Source organism: Mauremys mutica, chromosome 6 (assembly GCF_020497125.1).
Source record: "Mauremys mutica isolate MM-2020 ecotype Southern chromosome 6, ASM2049712v1, whole genome shotgun sequence".
NCBI lineage: Eukaryota > Metazoa > Chordata > Testudines > Geoemydidae > Mauremys > Mauremys mutica.
The window spans coordinates 93,001,939-93,024,988 of record NC_059077.1 but is presented as its reverse complement, the minus strand read 5'-3'; the positions used below and the strand labels follow the sequence as shown (position 1 = coordinate 93,024,988).

At 42.0% G+C, this 23,050-nt stretch overlaps 1 protein-coding gene across 1 annotated transcript in view; it reads right to left on the bottom strand.

The window, feature by feature from the left end:
- TMC1 (transmembrane channel like 1) overlaps nucleotides 1-20,645 on the bottom strand; it is a 79,474-nt gene extending 58,829 nt beyond the window's left edge. Inside the window, exons 1-4 of the mRNA XM_045020251.1 lie at nucleotides 20,400-20,645; nucleotides 12,995-13,073; nucleotides 10,964-11,342; nucleotides 4,755-4,895 (exon numbers count right to left, since the gene is read on the bottom strand). Coding sequence (XP_044876186.1) covers nucleotides 4,755-4,895; nucleotides 10,964-11,342; nucleotides 12,995-13,073; nucleotides 20,400-20,645 — 845 coding nt within the window. The remainder of the gene's footprint in view (nucleotides 1-4,754; nucleotides 4,896-10,963; nucleotides 11,343-12,994; nucleotides 13,074-20,399) is intronic.
- Nucleotides 20,646-23,050: the final 2,405 nt, after the last annotated feature.

Sequence of the window (23,050 nt, the reverse complement as noted above, 5' to 3'; positions counted from 1 at the left end):
CAGACTTATGCAAAGTTGTCTGTGAGATCTGAAGATTGGGGAGCCATGTACAGAAATTTATAACCCCAAATTCATCATAAGCAGGGATAGCTCTGCCTGCTGGAAGGTCCCCTCCACACATGGATCTTGAGAGAAAAATCAGGGCCATGTGGGGTGCATAATGCTAGGCACAAGGGTGTAAATTAGGAATGACATTTCAACCTATGATACATCTCCCTTGTAGGTGTAAGCCAGCCAGACCTTAATGTAAGTGTAAGTGTCTTTGTATGTGAATTCTAGTTCTGCACCTGCATATTAAAAATTTATAGTTCATACATTTTTTCAGAACAAAATGAAAGAGCAAAGAATAAAACAATACACTTCCTTCTAAAACAGAATGAAATTCTTTACAATGTGATCACTTTTTCTGGTCAGTGTGATGCTCACTTATTACTCTAACTCTGTCATGTTAGTATAACTAAAGCCTCTGCGTTAATGATTTTTCCCCTAGGAAAAATGGAAGCAAAGGAAACTGATAGAATGGTGAGACAACCTCCAATGAAATCTCACTTTGTAGAGATTGGAGAAAGCACAATGGAACAGCTTGCCTCCCTCTAACTATAGAGCATTGGCGCGTACACAGCTTCTTCTTCGTGTAATAATTATTTGATATGAATTGCACCAATCCGCTCCCAGCTCATGTAGTTAGATGGTACAGCTGCTCAGAGAAGAGCCAGGGGAAGGATGGAGGAAATAATTTAATAAAAATTAAAATCTAAGAATTCTCAAACTTGGATTATTAAAAGTAGGTACCTAGAGGTAACAGTTTCAAAAGCACCTAAGTTACTAAATAGCCTAAGACTTATTTTCAAAGATGACTTTAGCCAGTCTACATAATGTTTCTTCCCTTCTTCCCGCCCTCCTCCCTCCCCCACCCCCTCCACCCCACAAGTAAGCTCTGGTGATGTAAGCACCTTCACATCAACATGTGTTCAAAAATATTTTGGTTTCTAAAGTGACATAGTTAAAGCAGTACAAAAACTGTGAGTAAACAAGGTCTAAGGCTTGTATTACAAGTTAACGGGACTTGGTCTCCAAAGTGCCTAAGTCACTTTTGAAAATGGGATTTAGACACTTCTGGGAAATTTTACAGTAGGTCCATATTTTGATACCTAAATAACTGGCTTCATTTTCAGAGGTGCTGAGCACTCACTACCTATTCCATTGATTTCAGTGTAATCAAGACACGTAGGGACCCAAATATAGATTTAGATGCCTAACTTTAGGCACCTTCATTTGAAAATGTGGCCTGGTTATTAGCTTTTAAGGTTTAATTTTTGTTTCTTTTTTCTCTGCTGAGCTGAGATATGAATCTCTATACAGAACAGTGACAATCTAAAGTAGGATTGCCTGGTATAAATTATAACTATTTTTGGAATGTATTTGATATAGCTAGATGGTAACAAATGTTATTCATTGGTTTACAAAAATACATTTCAGTATAAAGAACTGATCTGAAGAACTGTCATTTCCACTTAGAACTCTGATATTTTCTGGGGTTAGCTATTAAAATGTTCCTAAGCCTACTTCAAAGAGAGCTGTGTGTTTAGCACAGCACAAAAGAAACCATTGTTTTGGAAAGACACAAGAAAACACATTGGTATATATTTGTGTATTCACATAAACCTTTTGATATGAGAAAATGAAGTTTAATACATTTCCAGTCTCCCAGTCTGGATAGCAAAAATAGAATAATTTAACTAATCTGATTTTAAAGTTAAGTAACTAAACTAATTTATATATACACCTCTACTCTGATATAACGCGACCCGATATAACATGAATTTGGATATAAAGTGGTAAAGCAGCACTCCGGGGGGCGGGGCTGCGCGCTCCGGTGGATCAAAGCAAGTTTGATATAACGCAGTAAGATTTTTTGGCTCCCAAGGACAACGTTATATCACGGTAGAGGTGTAATTAAAATTGTTAAATGAACATAACATCATGAAATCATAACATCAAAAGACATCAGAAGACTATCCAGGTTGGGATTTTTAAAAGAGCTCAGTGTTTGTCTAACTGAAAATCCCACAGCCAGAGTACCAAAAAAAAGGGGCATAAGCCACAGGGAAACACTGAGAGGTATTTAACAGACACTGGATAGCATATTCACCTACCCTTCAATAGCAATAGAGTCAGGGGACCTGGTCACAACACAGTTCATAGATCCATAGGTCTTAAGGCCAGAAGGAACCATTATGATCATCTAGTCTGACCTTTCGCATAATACAGGCCATAGAAATTCAGCAAGTGGATCCTCCATCAAGCCCTTAATTACTGATTGAGCTACAGCATATATTTTAGAAAGATACAGTCTTAATTTAAAGACTTCAGGTGATGCAATCTGCACCGTTCCTAGGTATATTATTACAATGGTTAATACCCTCACTGTAAAAAAGGTGCACTAGTTGTCCCCAGACAGTTACATTTTATAGGGTCATGGAAATAAAATGAGAGAGCATGTCAGTGTTAATGCTGGAAGAGAGAACTGAATTTTCAGATGAAAATTGTGTTCCTGCTTGAAAGATTGTAACTATATGGTTTATCCTATCTAGGTGAGGATTCTATAGTCCTAGACTAGATAAAGAGTATTCTGTATAACTTTGATTTTTCTGAAATTTGTCTCCATTTTCTGAATTCACAAATTCATATATTATAAGGCCAGAAGGGACTATTGTGATCATCTAGGCTGACCTCCTGTATATCATAGGCCATAGAACTTCCCTGAATTAATTTCTGTTTGAACTAGAGCAGATCGTTTAGAAAAACATCACAATTTGATTTAAAAATTTCCAGTGATGGAGAATCCACCACAACCCTTGGAAGTAGCTCCAATGGTTAATTACCCTCATTGTTAGAATATGTGCCTTATTTCTAGTCTGAATTTGTCTAGTTTCAACTTCCAGCCATTGGATCTTGTTATCTCTTTTTCTGCTAGATTGAAAATCCCTCTGTTATCAAATTTCTGTTCCCCATGTAGTAGGTACTTATGGACCAAAATATTCTTTACTTAAGATAATTTGGAAGTACTGGATACCTGGCATAGCTTTGCTGGTGATTCCCAAAAGAAGAAAAATGAATCGCAAGATTCAGAGGGACCTATATGGGTACAGAAGTGCCTGCCTGGAGCCCTTAGTCAAAAGCATGGAACCAAAAGCCCTTTCCTGGAAGATACTGGCAGTCAGTGAGGGCGCAGGGAGAGGGAAGGCCGGCAGGCACAGAGAAAACCAGGTTACAAAAGCACACTGCACAGTTTCCTAGGGAAGCAGATTGTTCATTTCATTTCATTCATAATTGCATTGACTTCTGGATTGCAAAATGTCACTTAACTCAGCCAGGCCAAATTGCTTCTAACAGAAAGATCAGTATTTCATGTGTTTTGCCAGTTTAGCCAAGGCATAAACATTCTAGCTTTTTCAGATGAATTTTTCAGATTGTTTCAAGAGAAAATACCTGAGACCCAGGCCTGTCTCAGTGAAACAGACTCAAGTGGGCATGGAAACAAAACTATATACCCTGAGTGGAACTATATAAATTTCTGCTAAGCAAACTAAGCAGCCAAAGCAGGGGCTGCTGCACTGAGGGGAGAGGAGAAAATGGGGCCCAGCTGCGGCCACCTCAGCCTCCTTTGAACTTCTAAACCTATCCAGGGCAGGCCCCCACTACTCTGAGGGCACTAGAGCCCAGGTGGTGCCACCTGTCTCTTCCCCTCACCATGTGACCTTGGAGAAAAACTACGAAGCGGAACAACCAGCCGGAAACTCTAGAAGCAGCCAAAGTAGGGATGTTTGGATATTTTGAGAACTTTGTATAGGTTTGACTGGACTTTCTCTGGCCTGTGCCAATTGGCTGTTTGCTCCAATCCTGACCCTCCCTCACAGTCACTTCACCTGCCCCTTTACCACCTTCTTCTCTATCCTGTCTACTTTCACCCCCTTCCCTTCAATGTCCCCTCTCCACTTTTCTTTCCATTTAGCTGATCCCCTTCTAACTAACTACCCCTTTCCCCCAGCCAAAAAAAAAAAATATATAGTGGAACTAACATGACATTTGCTGCCATCACATTGTTCTCTCTGCTTATTACATCCCTTCCCCCACCCTGTGTCCGTCTCATCTGTTTTGATTGTAAGCATTTGTTTCCACTGGAGACTTATTTGCTAGTGAAAACAACCTTTTTGCTTTGGTGAAAATGGAAGTGTGACATTCACTAAGGCCAAAGGCAGTTTGTGCCTACAGCGTACAAGAAAAGGCATAAAATGTTCCCAATGTTTTCTTTTTCCCAAATTCAATTAAATTTTCATTCATTTCCCTGGCAATTTAAGAGACAGAGAATTTTCCACGAATCTTGAAATATATGATAAAATTACAGCACCCAAGCCATCAGATGGCATTCAAGAGAGCTCCAAAGATAGTGACCTTTCTAACTGATGGGAAACTATCATGATCAGAAAGGTCTGATCAGAGTGGGTAATGGAATCCTACAATACAGATCTGACTCCTTCATATTTTCACCCCAGATCTAAGGAGGTGAAGGAGCACTGACACACAATGCCACTTAAGTCCCAAGGATGGGCTTTCAGAGAAAAAAAGCCTGATCTCGGGGGCTGCTTGAAGTTCAACAGATATAGAAATAAAGATAAAATTGAGAAAAACAACAAGAATATACAGTACAAACACCACAGTGACAGCGTTATTCATTATGAATCAGATCATACTTCAGGACGTCTAGTTTCTTTTTCATCTGCCATGGTTTGTTTCGTAATGTGGCAATTAGTTTCTTTTTCTCTTCTACCTCTTCCTTCAGCTTGGCCAATTCCTCCTCCGTAATTGGCTCCTCTTCAGAGTCGGAGTCAGAGCTTCAAACAAAAATGGAGGGATAAATGCAGTAAGTTTAAAAACGTGAGGGTAATAGAAGTTTTCACTGAAGCAGATGTTCGGTGCTAACTCCTTAACTTGATCCTCTAGGTCTGTGTCTTGCCGCTATAACTCTGAACTTGAATTTCCGTAACCCTGAACCCAAAATGAAGTATTTGGAGCTTGAAGTACTGAAACTGAGCTGGACTATGACAGAGACAGAGCTGTAGGACCTGATCCAAAGTCCACTGAAGTCAGTGGGAATTTTTCCATTGACTTCAATGGGCTGTGGATCAGGCCTTGAGAGAGCAAGAGATCTGCTCCTCAAGGGTAATCCAATCTATTAGATGCAAAGGTTCATGTAAGGAAACCCAACTCGGAACATTGTATACGTTCTTTTTAAAAGACTGTTTAAACCGAGAGGAGGGAGTTGTTTTTTCAAACGGCAGTTTTGAGAGAGCCATTTCCCCCCTGTGAAGGCTCATCTCTATTAGTTAGTTTGGAGTAGGAAGAGCCATACCCTCACTCAATCTTCCCCGACACCTGAACAGGGCTAGACATACTCTGATCTTTAAATTGCAATAATGACCACCATCCATCTTCTTATTAATACAAAAAGGCAGAGCCTATGGCGTTTTAAATTATACGTGCTTTATACAGAGAGGGGCTAAAACCGGGATCTCGGATCTGAGCCACTTTACATTTAGGGGGAGGGAGTGTTGTGTTCTAATCTCTGGATTTCAGTCCCACCCTATGTCTTTGGTTCCAAAGGGGCTTTATTTCTGGGTCCAGTTTATACATGGCCAAAATCTTGTGACACCACCAGTTCACATGAGAGTATGGAAATTTTTCATGAGAAATTGATTTTGCAAATTTACATATCTCAGAACTCTCACAAGATCGGCTAATTTCACGTGACTTCTGCTATTTAGGGGCAAAATGTCATGAAATTGCAGCACTGTCAAACCCCTAAATCAAACTTAAATTTAAACCCTAGCCTAAACCCAATGAAGATGCAAACATCATTGCAGTGGGCCATCCCCAATTATATAGAAATCCAGATGCACTATCACAGTCAAGCTAGGCTGATACCATGCTGTTAGTGGGTAGCTCAGAATGTTCTGGATATGGGACTGGGTTGAGTAATATTCCCTCCACTACATGACTGGATAACATGGCTAAAGATAGTTGTGACAGATATGGCAATTTCCTGAAATATCATTGAAAGACCTTTTGGTGTTAAGCTTATGTATTATTATGGGCCAGGATTGTATGTATCTTTTCTATGGGGGATATGTGACAAATATTGCACCCATCTTTGGGGTCCATTGTTTTAACTACATGGTTGATAGTATGATTATGCTCTACTCCAAAAGGAAGGGCTACCAGAACTCTACCAGGAACAAAAAACAGTGTGTGGTGATTAAGGCAAATCAACCAGGCAACTCAGTAACTCCCCAATCCCGCAGAGAGATACGACCTCCTGGGTAGCTCGCATATACTAGTTCACACTAGATTCTCTAGAGACCAACAGACAAAGAATGGACTTTTGGATAAATAGCCTGAGTTTAAACATACTCTTTCTGATCCTGCAAATGGACAGAACTTTCTGTCCAAGGGTGGCCCCCAGTCCTTCTAGAAGGTTGGAAGGGGTGACTCCTATCAGAGTTCTTGGTGGAGTTGGGGGAGATGATCTCTGAGGCAAGCTATTGGCATGTGTTTAATTGTTTTTAATATTTTTCTCTGTAATGCTTTCGCCTTAAGAATAAATGTGTGTGCTTATAAAACCTGTGTGTTAACATATAACTGCAGGCAGTTACAAGTGTCCATAGCCTATGAAGAGAAAGGAAAGTGCAGGTGCTGGCCTGTTTAGGTAGTCTGGCTTGCTGTGGATATCACAGTGAAGGCAGGAAACTGTGCAGCCTGGAAAAACCCTGGTCAAGAGTGGGAAGAGAGACATTTGTCTCTGCCTCAGAGAGGTGACTGCTAAGGAGCTGGGAGCCTAGAGTGGTGCCCTTGAAGGATCATGAGAGAGAAATACAGGTGCAATTGCCCTGAACTGTGACAATAACTACCTACTGCTCTTCCTTATATGACTACAAACAGATAACCATCAGTATGACAGAAACCATTTTTTGCAGCAGTGGCATTGGGGAAAATGCTTAAAAATCGTTGAACTCAGTGAACAAATCAGTGCTGAGGATAACAACTAAAGGAATTTACAAAAAATGTATCCAGTGAATTTTAGCTCTTTTTCCTGTTCTGAATGTTCTGTGAATGGACTGAAGTCTTTAGGAAATTGTTTGCTATTTGAATTAGTTTTAGAAATGATTTGTTCATGCAAAGTTTAGCCTATGGACTGTTTGCAAATTGCTTCCTGCTATTACATCTTTGAATGCTTGATATGTATGATCTGATATTTGAGCTGTGTGATTAAGTCACATAATGTAGTTTCTGTTCCCTGACTGGATAACCAAGGATTTATAAACTTCTTCGATTTACCTTCAAAACAAATTCCATTTGCTAATGCCATGATTTGTGTGAATAACCAGACCTCAGTTATTGACCTAAAATGTGCTTTCTATTAATACTTGTACCAAAACATTAGCCAACATGAATGATCATGAAAAGCTAATAAAAAGTTACACCAGCACAGTCAAAGCGAAATTCTTTTTAGAAAACATCAATACGTATATTTTTTCACTCCTCACCCAGCTCTAGCTTTGGTAACAAATGCTATGTGGGAAGAATATAAAAACAGCATTTGAGATGACTGTAAGAGAAGCATTAGACTGAGTCGGAAAAAAAGAAAAACAGGAGCCTACAATTACTAAAGAATCAAATGCTACATACTAAAGAGAGCTGAATGTTAAAGAACTTATACTCATCATCCATAACATTTCAGCAAGAATGTGTCACAAAAAAAATCCCACTGCTGAAAACAAACCTCTGCAGACAGAAAGAGCCTTGCTGAAAGCCAATCAGACATATGTATTATTTGGTGTTGAGATGAGCAAGTGGAAGAACTATATAAAGACCTAGGCCAATGTACTGAAAATCAAAAGTAAGATGTCTCATGGATATCATCATGAGGCACTTGAATCCTAATGCAAGGGAATACTCTTTGAAAAACAAAAAACAACAGAAGGACTGACTAGGAATTGAATATTATACTATTTATCATAAAGGGGCTAAATCCTTTGCCCCTGTTCCAGCCGAGGCAGCACAAGGCAGCCAGAAACCTTTCTTACCAAGGCAGCTGAGGAGGGTTCCCTTTGACACAGGGGAATCTATGTGTTGTGTAGTAGCTAGTTCTGAGAGGAATGTGTGTGGGAGTATGAGAAATAAATCGTGATACTGTGGAGCCAGTGAGGAAAGGATGCTGTACAAAATGAAAGAGACACTGCAAACAAGGCAGAATAAAATAGATATGAAAGCTTTTATTTGTCCCACTTCACTTTATATGATGTAATGTCAGACCTAGCACTGGTTAAAAAAAAATATTTCCTCAAAACCAAAAAAAAGATTTTTTTAAACAAAATTCAATATAAAGCCAAACAATTGTGTTTCATCTCTTCTATTTGGAATTTTGTCATAAAAAAAAATCAAAAATTTAATTGAAATCAAACTGTTTTGTGAAACAATTTGATTACACTTAAATTGCATTTTTAAAAATATAATTTGGGTCCAAAACTGTCAGAATTTTCCTTTAGCTCAAGTATAAGGTCTCTGCTTTTGGAACCAAGAGATCTGAATTCTATTTTTATTTACAACCAGTTTAAATGCTGCTTATGTGAAATCAGTGGGACTACTCATAAAGTGCTATTCCATATGAGAGTATCACAATCTGGCCCTATAATAATGAACAAGCTCAGATGAAAGACTTTCAGAGCTTTCAAAAAGACCTTGACAAGGTCCTTCACAGGAGGCTGCTAAGGAATCTAAGTAATCTTGAGGTGAAAGGTCTTTATCATGGACAAAATATGGACAGGGAAAACAAATAATTGCACAACATGGCAAAAAGTTAGCAGTGGATGCTCCAAGGTTCCTCATTATGCTTTTCTTTTCCTTGTTTATTTTTTCATTCCTAACATCTTATTTTCTTTCAGCATGCTTATCCACTCTGCCTGAAAAGCCAGAAGCAGTGCATCACTTTTAAATCAGTAGGTCGGTGGTCCCCACATTTTTTTGGTCACTCCCCCCTTCCCTGATCCGTGCGTCCCTGGGAGCCGTGATCTGGAAGCAAGGCCAGGAGCAGGGCTGAAGTTGGGGCCAAGGGCTGTGGCCAGGAGCGGGGCTGCAACTGGGGCTGCAGCAAGGAGCAGAGCCATGGCCGGGAGCACGGCCAGGAGCTGGTGGCCGAGGCCGGGGCCAGAGCTGCGACTAGGGCCAGGGCTGGAGCAGAGCTGGGGGGACAGAGCAGAACTGGGTGATGTTCCCTCTCCGCCCACCATGGGGGCTGGCCCAAGTCCCCCCGCCCCCACCAATGTTCCTCCGTGTGCTTAGCAGGGGCGTGCCCCACAGTCTGGGGACCATTGCAGTAGATAGCCTTTGTTGTGATGAATCCACATGCACATACTAAAGAGCTCATACCTTCTGGCCTCTCCTCCTCCCCCAAGGTTTGCAAATACTCCATCTGAATTAAATCAGTCAGACTGATCATCAGCACATCATTCTTTGTTTGTACATTATTTGTGCTCACCTATCAAAATAAACACCCTTTAAACACCCTTTGTTGTTGTTGTAAGGAATTGTCTAAACAATAAGTCATTTAAAAAACTTCCCTTAACTCATTTCAACTTTCTTACAATTACTTTTTTAAAATCTTTAAGATGTCATTTTGTGACATACCTCATAAGTTTCTGCTATCAGATGAAAGGACAGCCCCTCTACTCATGGTGTCCCAGAGCTCATACCTTATTTACAATAGCTTGTTGGAAAAGTGATCTTGTTAGTTGTCCCACTTACTGTCTAAGGAGACAATGTTCTTGATGTACCTCCAGGAATAGATAACTATCTTTAGTTATTCCTCAAATGTTATCCTTGCTATCCCCGTGAGCAACGTCCTATCCTGTATAATGTTTCTAATTAATTAGCTTAAATGAATATATCCTCCTCTACTGAAATTTATCATCCAGTCCAAAAAGTTCTGTTTTCATTCAATTTTACATTTTTCCGTGGGTCTTTTTTTATTAACATAACTATTTAATGTTCACAATAGAAGACAAGAATAATACTCAGAAGAATATAAATTGGCACAGTCAGGAATACGATTTTAGTAAAATATACTTAAGTGCAGGAAACCACATAAAGGAAGGATAATGCTATAATGGATTTCATAGTGAAGAGCTGGATCAAAGACAAATTCTAGGAATGCTAAAAAGTGGGGGAAATGGAGTAGCAGCATATTGAAATGCGTTCGGGGACAAATTAATATGAGAGTCAAGACAACATGCCTCACATTATGGGTTCCTTTCCTTTGATGATTCCTGCTGTGTTCCTCTGGGGTGTCTCTGGGGGCACTGACACCTATAGTGAATGTAAAAATGAGGGAAGTGGAATATCTCTCCCAGCTGTGTAAATGTATCGATTTCCATCTGCTCCATGATGCACTCTTCCCAGGGGGTGGTTCCTTTCAAATAATGTGATTCAAAAACACAAAGCATGAGGTGGTAGAGAGAGAATGTGGAAGAATGAGAGCATCAAGGCTGCCAGCAGAACAACACAAAGGTTGGAATTTTCAGAAGCCTCAGCACCCATACTGGGTGCTCAATTTTCAAAAGAGTTCAGATTCCATTTAAGCACCTAAATAAGTAGACTGGTTTGCAAAGTAACTCAGCATGCCTTGCGATGGGCTCTTGGAAATCTGGCCTTACGTGTCACAATGGGAGCTGTGGGAACTGAGCTCTTTTGAAAATCTGGCCTCAGTTGTGGGTTCTGAGTCCCTGAAACTCTGACCTTGATCTTTTCTGAAAAACTGGCTCTTATAGCTAAGGGAGTTATGCTGGCTGTGGGTACTTCATAACTATAGCCATAAATTCAGTAGGTTTCAGATTACATAAATAATTACCTTGAGGAACCTTTCTTCTTTTTATCCTTCTTTTTCTTGTTGTCCTTCTCCTTTTTCCCTTTCTCGTCAGGTTTTTTCTCCTGTTTGGTCTCATTTTTGCCTTTTCCTTTTCTGCTCCCTTTATTATCGTCTTCTCCATCATCACTGGGCTCCTGCTGCTTGGATATCTGATTTGCCCTGTTCTTCTTGTTTTTGCAGGATTCCCCGTCAGAATCACTGTCCTCATTCCCAGCCTGTTTCCTCTGTGCTCTCCTGTTTCTCTGTCTGCGTTGCCCAGCTGTCCTTGTCTCCTCTTCCTCCTCTGAATCCTTTCTGGCTCTCCCTCTGGCATTTCCTCTTCGGGTTTTGGCAGTTACTTTCTTCTCTTTTTCAGATTCTTCTTCATCTTCACAATCATGATGGGGGGTGGGAGGGACAGACAAAAACAAAGTTAATATTGTGTATCAGTACCAGCAATTCTCTCTCTCACACACACACGTACAGAATTTACGTTATCTGTATGATATACTGTAGCTGCACATGACATAACCAAATGATAAAAAGTTTAGAAACCTGACCTGTGATGAAAGATTAAAAAAACTGGGCATGTTTATTCTTGAGAAAAGAAACTATTGAGTGGGGAATGTGAGGTGGTGTATGAACCTACACTGGTGAAGTAAGGATTAAGGAGCAGCTCTGGGCCCAGAAAGCCTCGCACAACTGCCCCTGTTGGTGTGCTCACAGTGGAGGCTAAGCTCAAAAGGGAACAGTTTAGCTCAGTGTGGGTGGACAGTTACAGGCTCCTGCCAAGAAGCCACTGAGGCTTCAGGTGGCCGGGCCCAGTCCTCAACGCCAAGCCACCACAAGCCTATCAATTGTGGAGATTGGCAACGATAAGTCATGGCTGCGAGAGGAAGACCCTTTGGAGCATGGACAGAGAGCGCTTCAGAAGAGACCCACAAGCAAACCAGTGGCACCAATAGAGGAACAGAAGCTGGGGTAGGAAGTGGCCCAGGGAGTAGATGTAGGGGCGCCTGCCCCTTAGGTCGCACATTTTTTAATTACTGCTTCATTGGGCCCTGGGTTGGAACCCGGTGGAGCAGGGAGGTCCCAGGTTTCCCTGATCCCAGCCATTGACTCTTGCCAACGGGCGACGTGGCCATGACTCTCACTATAGGGCAAAGTGCCCACTGCCTCTCACTGCTGGGAGGCATATCCCAGAGTACCACCAGCAGGTGGTGCTGCTGGGAGCAGATCTGAACCCCCTGATTCCCAGCACAGGATCTGATAAATCTTCAGATATGTTAAGTGCTGTTATAAAGAGAACATTGATCAATTTTCTCCATGTACACTGAAGAAGTAATCTGCTTAATCTGCAACAAGGAAGATTTAGGTTAGATATTACGAAAAACTTTCTAACTATAAGGATAGTTAAGCTATGACAGTGATTCCAAAATTTCCCTGGAAGGCTATTCCAGAATAGCCTTCCAGGGAAATTTTGGAATCACTGTCATTGAGATTTTTAAGATCAGGTTAGACAAACACTTGTCAAGGAAGTTCAAGGTATACTTGTACTGTCGTGGTGCAAGGGGTGGATTGGATAACCTCTCAAAGTCCTTCTAGCCCTACATTTCTATGATTCTACAGCTCACCACACTCCTATACCCCTGACAGGTTAAGATACCAAGTTCATTATATTATCACCCTAGCTGATAGACTTCCCTGCTGCCTTTCAACTACTGGAGTTATTTTCCAAATATATTAGTTCAAACATGAAATTCAGAGTGTAGTACAGTCAAAACATGATTACAGTAATTCATGAACTATGGGATAAGGATGTCTCAAAAGAATGGTAGTAGGCTATAGAACTCTTCACTTCAGATGACTAGTTTAAACCCAGCCTGAGTCTCTTCACTAAAAACAGTCATTTGGTTAAGTGGCCACCTGCCAAACAGGAACTGGATTAAGCCTCCACATCTCGTGTCATGCACTGCAACAAGAAACTGTCTGAATGTAGAATTGAAATTGTCCATCACTGATTACCTCTTTTGCTGTCGTCATCTTCGCTCTCAGCTGCGCTGCCTTCTTCATTGTCAACTTCAATGCCCACTATGAAAGAAATCATATTGTGCTGTACATTGAAGTATGAATAGTTATTAAAGACATTTTTAAAATATATGCTTAGAAATGACTTGAATGTGTCATATTTGGGGTCTTAGTTACATAAACCCAACATACTGGAACACTGAAGTTTTAGAATATATATTTTAGTGAGTACAACCAGGGAGGTATGAACAACACAGTGGCATGTGGCACTCCTTTCTTTGGCCAGAGCACTGGAGCTGAGAATGGTGGTAATAAAAAGTGTGTTTTTCTTTTTCAAATAGAAAAGAATATGGAGGATGTGAGAGGTAGAAGTTTCATGGAGAGATGAGGTAACCAGCAGCAACCTCCTGATTGGGAGAAAGCAGAAAGAAAATGAAAAAAGTGCTGCCTCCCTGGGCAATTCTCAAACTTCCTTTAAAAATGTGCAAGACTAGCAGTGACTAGCGCTCTGGAATCTTCTAAGATAACCTGCAAGCTTTAACAAAGAGCCATTTCCTGATAAAACAGAGTGGAGGCGGAATGAAAGTTAGGAGTAGCAGCATAGCTGATGGGTAGAGGGTTCCAGAAGAGGAGAAAAGAGTTTCTTTTGAAGCTTCAGATTTAGAATTCAAAACTCTAAGCAAAGTGGCAAGAAATGTTTTTGTTCTTTCTTGGACAGGGAATTGCCGTACCTCATAGCCCCCAAGAGACGAGATAGAGAGTGGAGACTCCAGGGAGAGGACCCTATATACTAGCCTCCTTCCACTTCCAGGACAACAATACTTAGGTTGGAGTGGGGTCCCTGGTCCTAAGTGGAGGGGCATGGCTGCAGTGTTACTGTCTGAGGGAGTCCAGTAATGCAGTGAGGGAGGAAGCTGATGGTTGGCTTAATGAGAGAGGGGCACTTATGGGCACTGGTTATAATGAATAGAGGAGGTTGGTTGAGTTGCTCTGTTTACTGAGATGTGATTGGAGGGTGTGGATATATAGTTATACAAATGTTATGTAGCCTGTTACCTAAATGTTTACAGAACTGGGTTTATTATTCCTGGCGAGATCTAGAACACACAAACCTACCTTCATTTTATGGGAGTTGTCATTCTAGTCAAATTATTCACACCACTCTAATACTGATTACTAATGAGTAGAGCAGGAGATATCCTGTACCTGCTAGCCACAATTAACCAGGAGTATATCCCAAATAATCTGGGGCACTTTGAACCAGTGGTGGTGGTGGTAGGGAACCCTATGTATTTAATTCCAAAGAAGTTCAGCTGAAGAAAAGAGCTATTTGGCGACCTGGTGTTGGCCAACTGGTGTCGGCCAACTGGTGTCAACCAGTGATGTTTCCTCAGAAAGATTTCTACTGGTGTAAGAGGAGAAGATTGCAGCCAGCTCCCTGAAAAGTTCTCAAGGTGTCTCTGTCTGGGTCTGGAGGCCCAGAAGCATGAGGGAGAGGGCTTGAGGTATGCCGGTGGAATGTATAAGTTGATATGTGGTGGGAAAGAATTAAGGAGGAAATTAAGAAATATTGTCCATTAATATAACTATGCAGTTGTTATTCAATTTCTATATATCATATATTTTCAGACATGTGCTACCTAACTTTCTCCCTATAAAGTCAGGACAGTAAGCCTACAGTAAGTTGTACAACTCATTTTTTCTAAAACAACCTTTCAGTCAAGAGAAAACTAAAATTATCATAATTATTCACTTCCTTGTGTGCCTTTTCACTTTTCCTCGCTCTTGTAGTGGCTCCCCTCCCCCCCCCCACCCCAGTTTCTGTCATGGACTCACATTAAGCAGCTTGTGACCTCTTAAACGATGATGTAGAAGTTAATTTATCCAGTGAAAATTGTAACCAAACAATCAGGCATTGCTGCTTAGCTTTGCTGAGATAGGAGATTATAAATCAAAAAATGGTAAAATATGTAGAGCTGTAAACAAGAAACAACAAAAAGTCTTGTTTCTGTCCATGTATTAACATGGAAAGGGTTATTATCCATTATTTGACAGGCATATTAAAACAGGAATGTATGCACAAAATTTAAATTCCCTCCACAAAACATCTTTGTAATTTTCTGTCATTTGCACAACATCTGCATAATAATTTTTTAAGATTATGCAAAAATTTAATCATGCAATATCATCAGTGGGATGTGAAAATAAGTGCTCTTTTGTTCAGCCTGGACATATGCCTTCTGTTGCTGGCAGTAACTGGATCTACATTTGACAAAGATCATTACATCGCCATTGAGAGCTTGCAATGACGAAGACAGACATCTCTAAAAAGATATGTTGCATGCAACAGTAGCTCATGGTCTTTTATTTGCAACTAATTCCTTTACTGAGCTCCTCCAGCCAAAGAGAAATTCCCAAGGAAGCATTATAATGATATAGGCTTGGCCTTACCGCAGATTCTGATGAGTGCAGACAATACGCAAACAGCTGAGGGGTTAGAATATATTCTGAATCATGGGCTGGAGCTAATAGTATATCATGCAGAAATTAACATTATATGTGGTACAAATAAAAACAATGCACTATGCAGCGTAGCAACTTAAATGCAATAGAAAGTAATTTATTGAATTTAATTAAATATAGTGGCATAAGGTAATAAATGTGCTAAACTGAACCAGCATATCGGACAAGACAATATGTTGCACTAAATAATAGGATCACTCATCATTGTGACTGGGGAAGGGAAGGAGGAGGTAGGTTATTGTCTTCCAAATAATAGAAAGTCAACGTGTTTACATGCTTGATTATCTATGTGACCAGCAATAAAAGTGCTAAATAACAGAGATTTTAAACAACAAACAGAGAAAAAAACATAAAGACAAATGGACATGGATATTACTGTGGAAAGGAGGTGAGAAAAACCATTGTATTAGCCTGGAAGTGCAAAGAGAGGATTAGAATGGATCACGCAACTGCAAGAGTAGTAAGTTCATAGTGCAGACCCTGCGCAATCTTGGGTTTTTTTGCAAAAGCCGACAATTTATAGCATTAGATTGAAAGGTAGTTGCTGCCTCCATGACCTCATTCTTCTGCAAAAATAGACCTTGCAAACCTGCTAAATCCATTTGTCCTAAAGATACCCTCTAAAAAAGAACAAATTTACTGTGCAACAGAAATCATTGTAGCAACATTTAAGTGACAAATTATCACAAGTTCCTTTTATATTTTCTGGAATTACACATTATTGTGCTTCATTCAAAACACTCTGGCCTTCTCTGCACTAGATAAGAACATAAGAATGGTCACATTGAGTCAGACAAATGGTCTATCTAACCTAGTATCCTGTCTTCTGACAGTGGCCAGTGACAGATGCTTCTGAGGGAATGAACAGAACGGGGCAATTATTGAATGATCCATCCCTAGTCATCCAGTCCCAGCTTCTGGAACTCAGAGAATTAGGGACACCCAGAGTATGGGGTTGCGTCCCTGACCATCTACCCTTCACAACGAGTTCCATAGGTGTACTTGGCAACGAGTTCCATAGGTGTACTTGGCCTTTCAGAAAGCCTTTGACAGGGTCCCTCACCAAAGGCTCTTAAGCAAAATAAGTAGTCTTGGGATAAGAGAGAAGAATTTCCACATAGTGAAACATTCTGGGAGTTAAAGGATATCAGAGTTGTTTGTTAATACCCCAGAATTCTCAGGTGCAGTCAGTGTCATCATCAACATGAGCACCAACATAGACCCTACCCTGGAGCAGAAGTGACAGTTCTTGACGCTGCTTCCCCTGACTAGTTGCATTGCTGCTGAAGATTGGAAAGTGTTACAGGCAGAATTCAGGATCAGATAAGAGCTCCTGATATTTCAGTTAATGGTCACAGTGCTTATAACTCCCCTTAGCACGTCCCAGGATCAGCTGTAAGATAATCTACTGGTGCAGCAGGCAGGCATTGAACACCGACCTTGCCTTCTTTCAATCCATGAATGTTTCCTGAGTGGGTTCTGGATGAGGCCTCTATTTTATGTTGGGATGATAGTTGGATGGGGTGATGGTGAGTGGCTGATAAATTTCCAAATGAAGATGGATACCTATTACTAGCTCTTTGAAGAAACATCTCAGTACTACACTGATGGTATTGGTATTGTTAGTTCTGGGATTCTTCTTCTCTCAAGGACAAACAAATAAAAAAGGCAATAAGGCACAATGACATCAAATAGAACACACAATGTGTCTATTATTATTAATCATAATTATTATAGTAGCACCCAGAGGCCTCAGACAGGCTAGGTATCCATTGTCTCAAGCACTGTATCTCTCTTGGTAGTCCATCGATCCGATGATGACAAATCTGTGCAGATCATCTATTGTTGGTCTCATGGTGTGCCCTCTGATGACTGTACAAGCCAATTCTAGAGGTGCACATTTTGCTGCAGATGGTGCATGGGAAGTTCACGGTCAGTGGATTGTGCGCTGCTGATGCTCTGTGACATCATTCGCATGCCTCTTGTAGACGCCGGCAGTGGTCTTCCTCAAAGGCGATGCAGGTATTTCTAACTGTTGTACGCCACTGTGTTCTGTCGCTGGCGGTGTCCTCAAGGTCCCTAGGTTTGATACTGCTATACTGCAGATTGGCTTTGATGGTGTCCTTGTAACGTTTCCGTGGACGACCTATATGCCGGATGCCCTGGGAGAGCTCACCATACAGAACCTGGCGGGGGATTCTGTTGGCATCCATGCGGCTGACATGACCGGTCCAACGTAGCTGTAACTTCATGATCATCATTTCGATGCTGGTCATCTGGGCTCTCTTGAGGGCCTCGAGATTGGGCACTTTGTCTTGCCAGTGGATCTTCATGATGTTGCGGAGGCAGTGCATGTGGAATGCTTCAAGCTGCTTGATGTGACACCTATATAGTGTCCATGTTTCGCACCCGTACAAAAGAGATGAGAGAACAACAGCTCTGTACACAAGCAGTTTTGTTGACATTCGGATGTTGTGGTGGTTTAAAACTTTGACACGCAGACAGCCAAGTGCCTGGCTTGCTTTGGATATTCGTGCATTGATCTCATTATCCAGTGATCCATCACTGGATAAGACACTAGCCAGGTATTTAAAGTTCTCCACTACTTTAAGCTTAGTGCCGTCAATGGAGATACTCAGGACAGAAGCATTTGATCCAGGTGCAGGTTGATGAAGAACTTCTGTCTTTCCGAGGCTGATAATTAATCCGAAGAGTTGCGAGGCCTCAGCAAACTTGTTGACAATGTGCTGAAGATCATTTTCAGTGTGAGCCATGAGGGCACAATCGTCGGCAAAGAGTGCGTCAAGAAGGAGTTTCTGCACTGTCTTAGTCTTTGCATTCAGGCGACGGAGGTCAAAAAGTGAACCATCGTGCCGGTATTTCAAGTATATACCTCGGTCCAGATCTTTCATTGCACGGTTAAGGACGCATGTGTAAGGGGACTGTTGCCCCCTTACTAACATTCAGTGGGGGTGTTTGGTTGCTAGCTCCCAGCACTAAAAAGGGAGGGGTCGATGGGAAATCAGGAGCCTGAGACTGACAGTCTCCAGGAACAATGTGGAGAGGCCAGTGCTCCAGGACAGCCTGATTGACAGGGCGGGCAGGCTAATCAAGGAGTCAGGAGGCCAGGGGGGCCCCGTCCTCCATGTGAGCTGGAACTGTCTGAGTCAGATGGAGTGGGGCCGAGCTAAGGAGAGAGCAGGGCCCCAAGCTAAGCTAATGGGAGCGGAGCTGCAGCCCAAAAAGCCAGAGCACAGCCCAGAGAGAGCAGCCGTGCCCTTGGAGCAGAGCTGCAGCAACCAGAGCCGGAGGGGCCAGACAAGCAGCCCAGGAAGCAGATGAGAGCTCAGAGCAGAGTCACAGAAGCAGCCTGCAGAGCAGCCCTGCCTTGGGAGCAGAGCAGTAGCAACTGGAGCCTGAGAGGCCAGAGAAGCAGTCCAGGGAGCTGAAGTCAGAGCAGCAGCAGCAGCAGCCGTGCTGAGGCAGAGTGGAGCTGGAGCTGGAGCTGGGGCAGTCTGGAGCTGGGTGCGGTGAGCAGCTGGAGAGAGCGAGGGGAACCCCGGGCAGTGGGCCCAGCGCAGAGAGATACCTCAGCCAAGAGGCCCTGCAGGCCAGACTGGGAGGGGGATCGTAACCCTGACAGGCCGGGGGTGACGCTGGGGAGAAGGGTCCTGCCACCCAGAGCCTGAGAGTGTGTGGCCACCGCCAGAGCAAGTGTCCGACCCGCAGCATCCTTGCAGCACAGCCAGGGCCTGAGAAGGAGGCCTGGGACCTACAAGGAACAGACTGTGAACTGCCCTGACATTCCAGAGACACTGTTTGTGATGTTCCCTGCCACAGAGCAGCGTAATGTGTTTTCCTTTAACCTTTCCCATTTTTCCTTATTCTTTTTTTAAATTAAGTGTTAATTAAATAACTTGTATTTGCTTTAAATTGTATGATGTGATCTGTGGGTCAGGGAGGTGCGCAGTGCAAACAGAGCACCCCGGAGTGGGGACACCCTAGCCCCTGTCCTAGGTGACCACAGCAGGGTTGGGGGTCGAGCCCCCCAGGAATCCTGGGCCCAGCCTTGCTGGGGTTACGAGGACTCTGCCAGACAGGAGAGTGGAAGGGGAGTCCTCAAGGGCAGGGAGGCCTCTGGGTAAAGGAAGTGGGAGCGAGGACTCAGATCCTTTCGCTAGCCCACTTCACCGGGGTAGTGCAGAAGCCAGGAAAGTTCCCCACAATAGCGGGACCATTCCCCTGCTTACACATGCAAAGAACAGGTTAAATAGGACAGGAACGAGAACACATCCTTGTTTCACACCATTGGTGATGTTAAAGGGGGCTGATGTGGCTCCATCAGACAATACTTCACCTGTCATGCTGTCATGAAAAAGGTGTATAATCTGGACAAATTTTCTTGGGCAGCCAAGTCGTGTTAGAATGGTCCAAAGGGCTTCCCTGTTGACGGTATCAAACGCCTTTGTTAGATCTATGAAGACAGCATACAGGTGCATATTCTGTTCAATGCACTTCTCTTGTATTTGTCTGACAGCAAACACGATGTCGACTGTGCTCCGGCCAGGTCGGAAACCACATTGACTTTCAGGTAGATTTGCCTCGGAAATACTGGCTATTAGGCGGTTCAAGATGATGCGGGAGATGATCTTCCCACCAATGGAGAGGAGGGATATGCCTCTATAGTTTCCACATTCTGCTTTGCGGCCTTTGTTTTTGAAAAGAGAGACAATAGTAGCATCACGGAGGTCCTGTGGTATGTTTTCATCCTCCAGATGCTGATGATCACGCTGTGGAACGCTGCTAGTGCTGCTGGACCTGCTGCTTTGTATATCTCTGCTGGTATCCCATCTTTTCCAGGAGCTTTTCCTGAACTCATCTGGCTAACAGCTTTCTTAATCTCATCTATAGCAGGCGGAAAGTCAAGATCTCTCAGAGCAGGTTGTTGTGGAATTTCATTGAGGACATTATTATTCACGGTTGATGGTCTATTGAGAAGGTTGCTAAAGTGTTCTCGCAATCTTTCGTTGATGCCTTCTTTATCTTTAATCAGTGTTGTGTTGTCTGATGAGAGCAATGGGGTGGTCCTTAGTTTAGAAGGTCCATAGACAGTCTTAATAGCACTTAAGAACATCTTTGAGTTGTGAGTCTCAGCATAGTGCTCAATTTCTTTGGCTTTGCTCTCCCATCAGTTATCTTGTATCTGACGGAGGTCTTTCTGTGTTTTGCTCTGAAGGTACTTGAAATGGTCCCTTTAGAGACTGAGGAGGGTCATTCTGCCATTCGATAAAGGCTTTTCTTTTTACTTCCAGTGCTGAGCATATTTCTTCTTGGTTCTCATCAAACCAATCCTGATGTGTTCTTTTCTTTGGTCCAAGAGATGTTATTGCTGTGTCAGTCACTATCTGCTTGAACTGGTCCCACTTTTTGGTTACAGTACCGATCAATAGTCCGTGGGATGTCAGTTTGTCATCAAGACTCCTCTGGAAATTGTTGAAACACTGAGCATCCTTCAGTTTGGCTACATAGAGTAAATGACAGTATCTGGCCCAAAAAGCTTACAGTCTGAAGACAGTTAATTATGTCAATGTCCTCTCATCTTGTGATAGTTCATCTTCATTTCAGTCATACTCCTCTGTCTGCTCTCTCCTCCTGATTCTTGGCAATTTTCATCAGCCCCACCCTTACCCCACGCAAGCAGCAACAACCTGGAATGACTGCCTGGATGGAGACAAGCTCTGCATAGAATGGCCCAAGATGGAGGTGCCAGTGACTCCAAGCAGCCCTGACAATGCTCTTTTATTATATTGGTTCTACAGCCTCTTGATGTTTCTCAGCACTGGTTAGCACTACACCCAATTCCCAATTCACCAAACTCTGTGACACCTTGCTGGAGACCTGCCGTTTGTGGATCAGGTAGGTGAGCTCCACCTGGAACACCTCATCATTCCATATCCCATGCAGGGCTCTCATATTGGTCTCAGGCCAGTTTTCAGCTCTAGCAGAAGTTTTCCCAGGGCAGGCATGGTAGGAAGCAAAAACAAGAGTTCACCTATCTCACAGAAATAGATACTAGAAAAAGCAAAAAAACCCTCATCCCCAGCTTTCCATCCAACTGATATAACTGATGCTTGCAAAATGTTTGGGCAGCAGTTGTATGTGTGTTGTGCAGTTGTTAGCAGCTTAAGCCACTTTTATTGCAATGCTTTTACACCATGTAGATGTGACCTAAACTGCTCTGCCTGATGAATGTGAAACTGATTAAACTTGTTAGACCTGTTTTGGGAAACCATTTTTTTAACTAAACTTTTTTTTACATAAATGTTACTCAGAAAGTAACAAACGTGCTAAAGTATAAATAAGACAGGAATAAACAGAAGGAAAAAAGAACTTCACAAGGATAAAAACGCTGGTCCATGCAAATATCACTAGTAATTTAAAAAAAGGGGAGATAGGGCAATACAGAATACCTACAGAGCTCAGTGTGGTCAGGTACAAAGCGTTATTTATCCAAGTGGTGCTATTGGATTGTAACTCAGTATTGTATGTTGCGGAGCGGAGAGGATCAACTTCTACAGTTCGATGATAATTGAAAGTATCAGGAGAGGAGCTACAGCCAAAGAGCACCAGACTCTGGGACATGTGCCTTTCATGGTAGTCAATGTCAGCAAAATTGGTACCGGTGCCAATTTTTAAAATACTTATGAGACTTCTGACGTGACATGGTGGACAATGTATATGAAGCAAAGTCACATGACCCACACTAATTCCTTGTGGCTGAATGCAAAGCAGAAAAAAGCAGGTATTCTGTATGAGTAATACTAGGTCCAGGGAGTAGGCCTGGCAAGTGGCACTTGTTAGTGAGTGTCAAAACTTTCTCTGCTCCACAGGAGCATGCACACATTACAGGATCTGTTCAGGTTCACTTGAAAGGTCAGTGAGATTTTTGACACACCTAACCTAAGTTTGGACTTTATAAAAAAGCAAGAAACCTGAAGTGTTTCTAGTGGCTTCCTTGCAAACATTTCACATAGCTCTGCACTTTATTAACATTAAAAAAGCTGTGTCATAAAACTGATCATGAAACTAACATATATTATGCATGTTAAAGAAATAGATCCCTTCTCAGCTGCTGGAGTGACGAAGACTACATGTGTAGAAAATCAAATAATTTTAAGATCTTTGCTGTATTAATAATTGACTTTTTGGTTTTGTTTGTTGGTTTTGTCACATATCTAAAAGACCAACATTATTGGTAGTTTGGACATTTGACAGATAGGAGCAATAAATTGTTATAAATGTACTTAGCATTATTACCAGAAAGCTACTTCAGATCATTAACTCAGTAATAGTTTTCCAAGAGGAAAAGAAGGGGCTAAGCAGCCCACATTTCAATGCTACAATTATTCATAGCAAACCCTGTCTTACTGAATTATTAGAGGAGCATATCATCCATATACAAATTACATTTCATGGTGACACTAAATCTAAATGCTCTTTAGCATTAAACTTCAATGCACTTCTATATGACACAGCCTA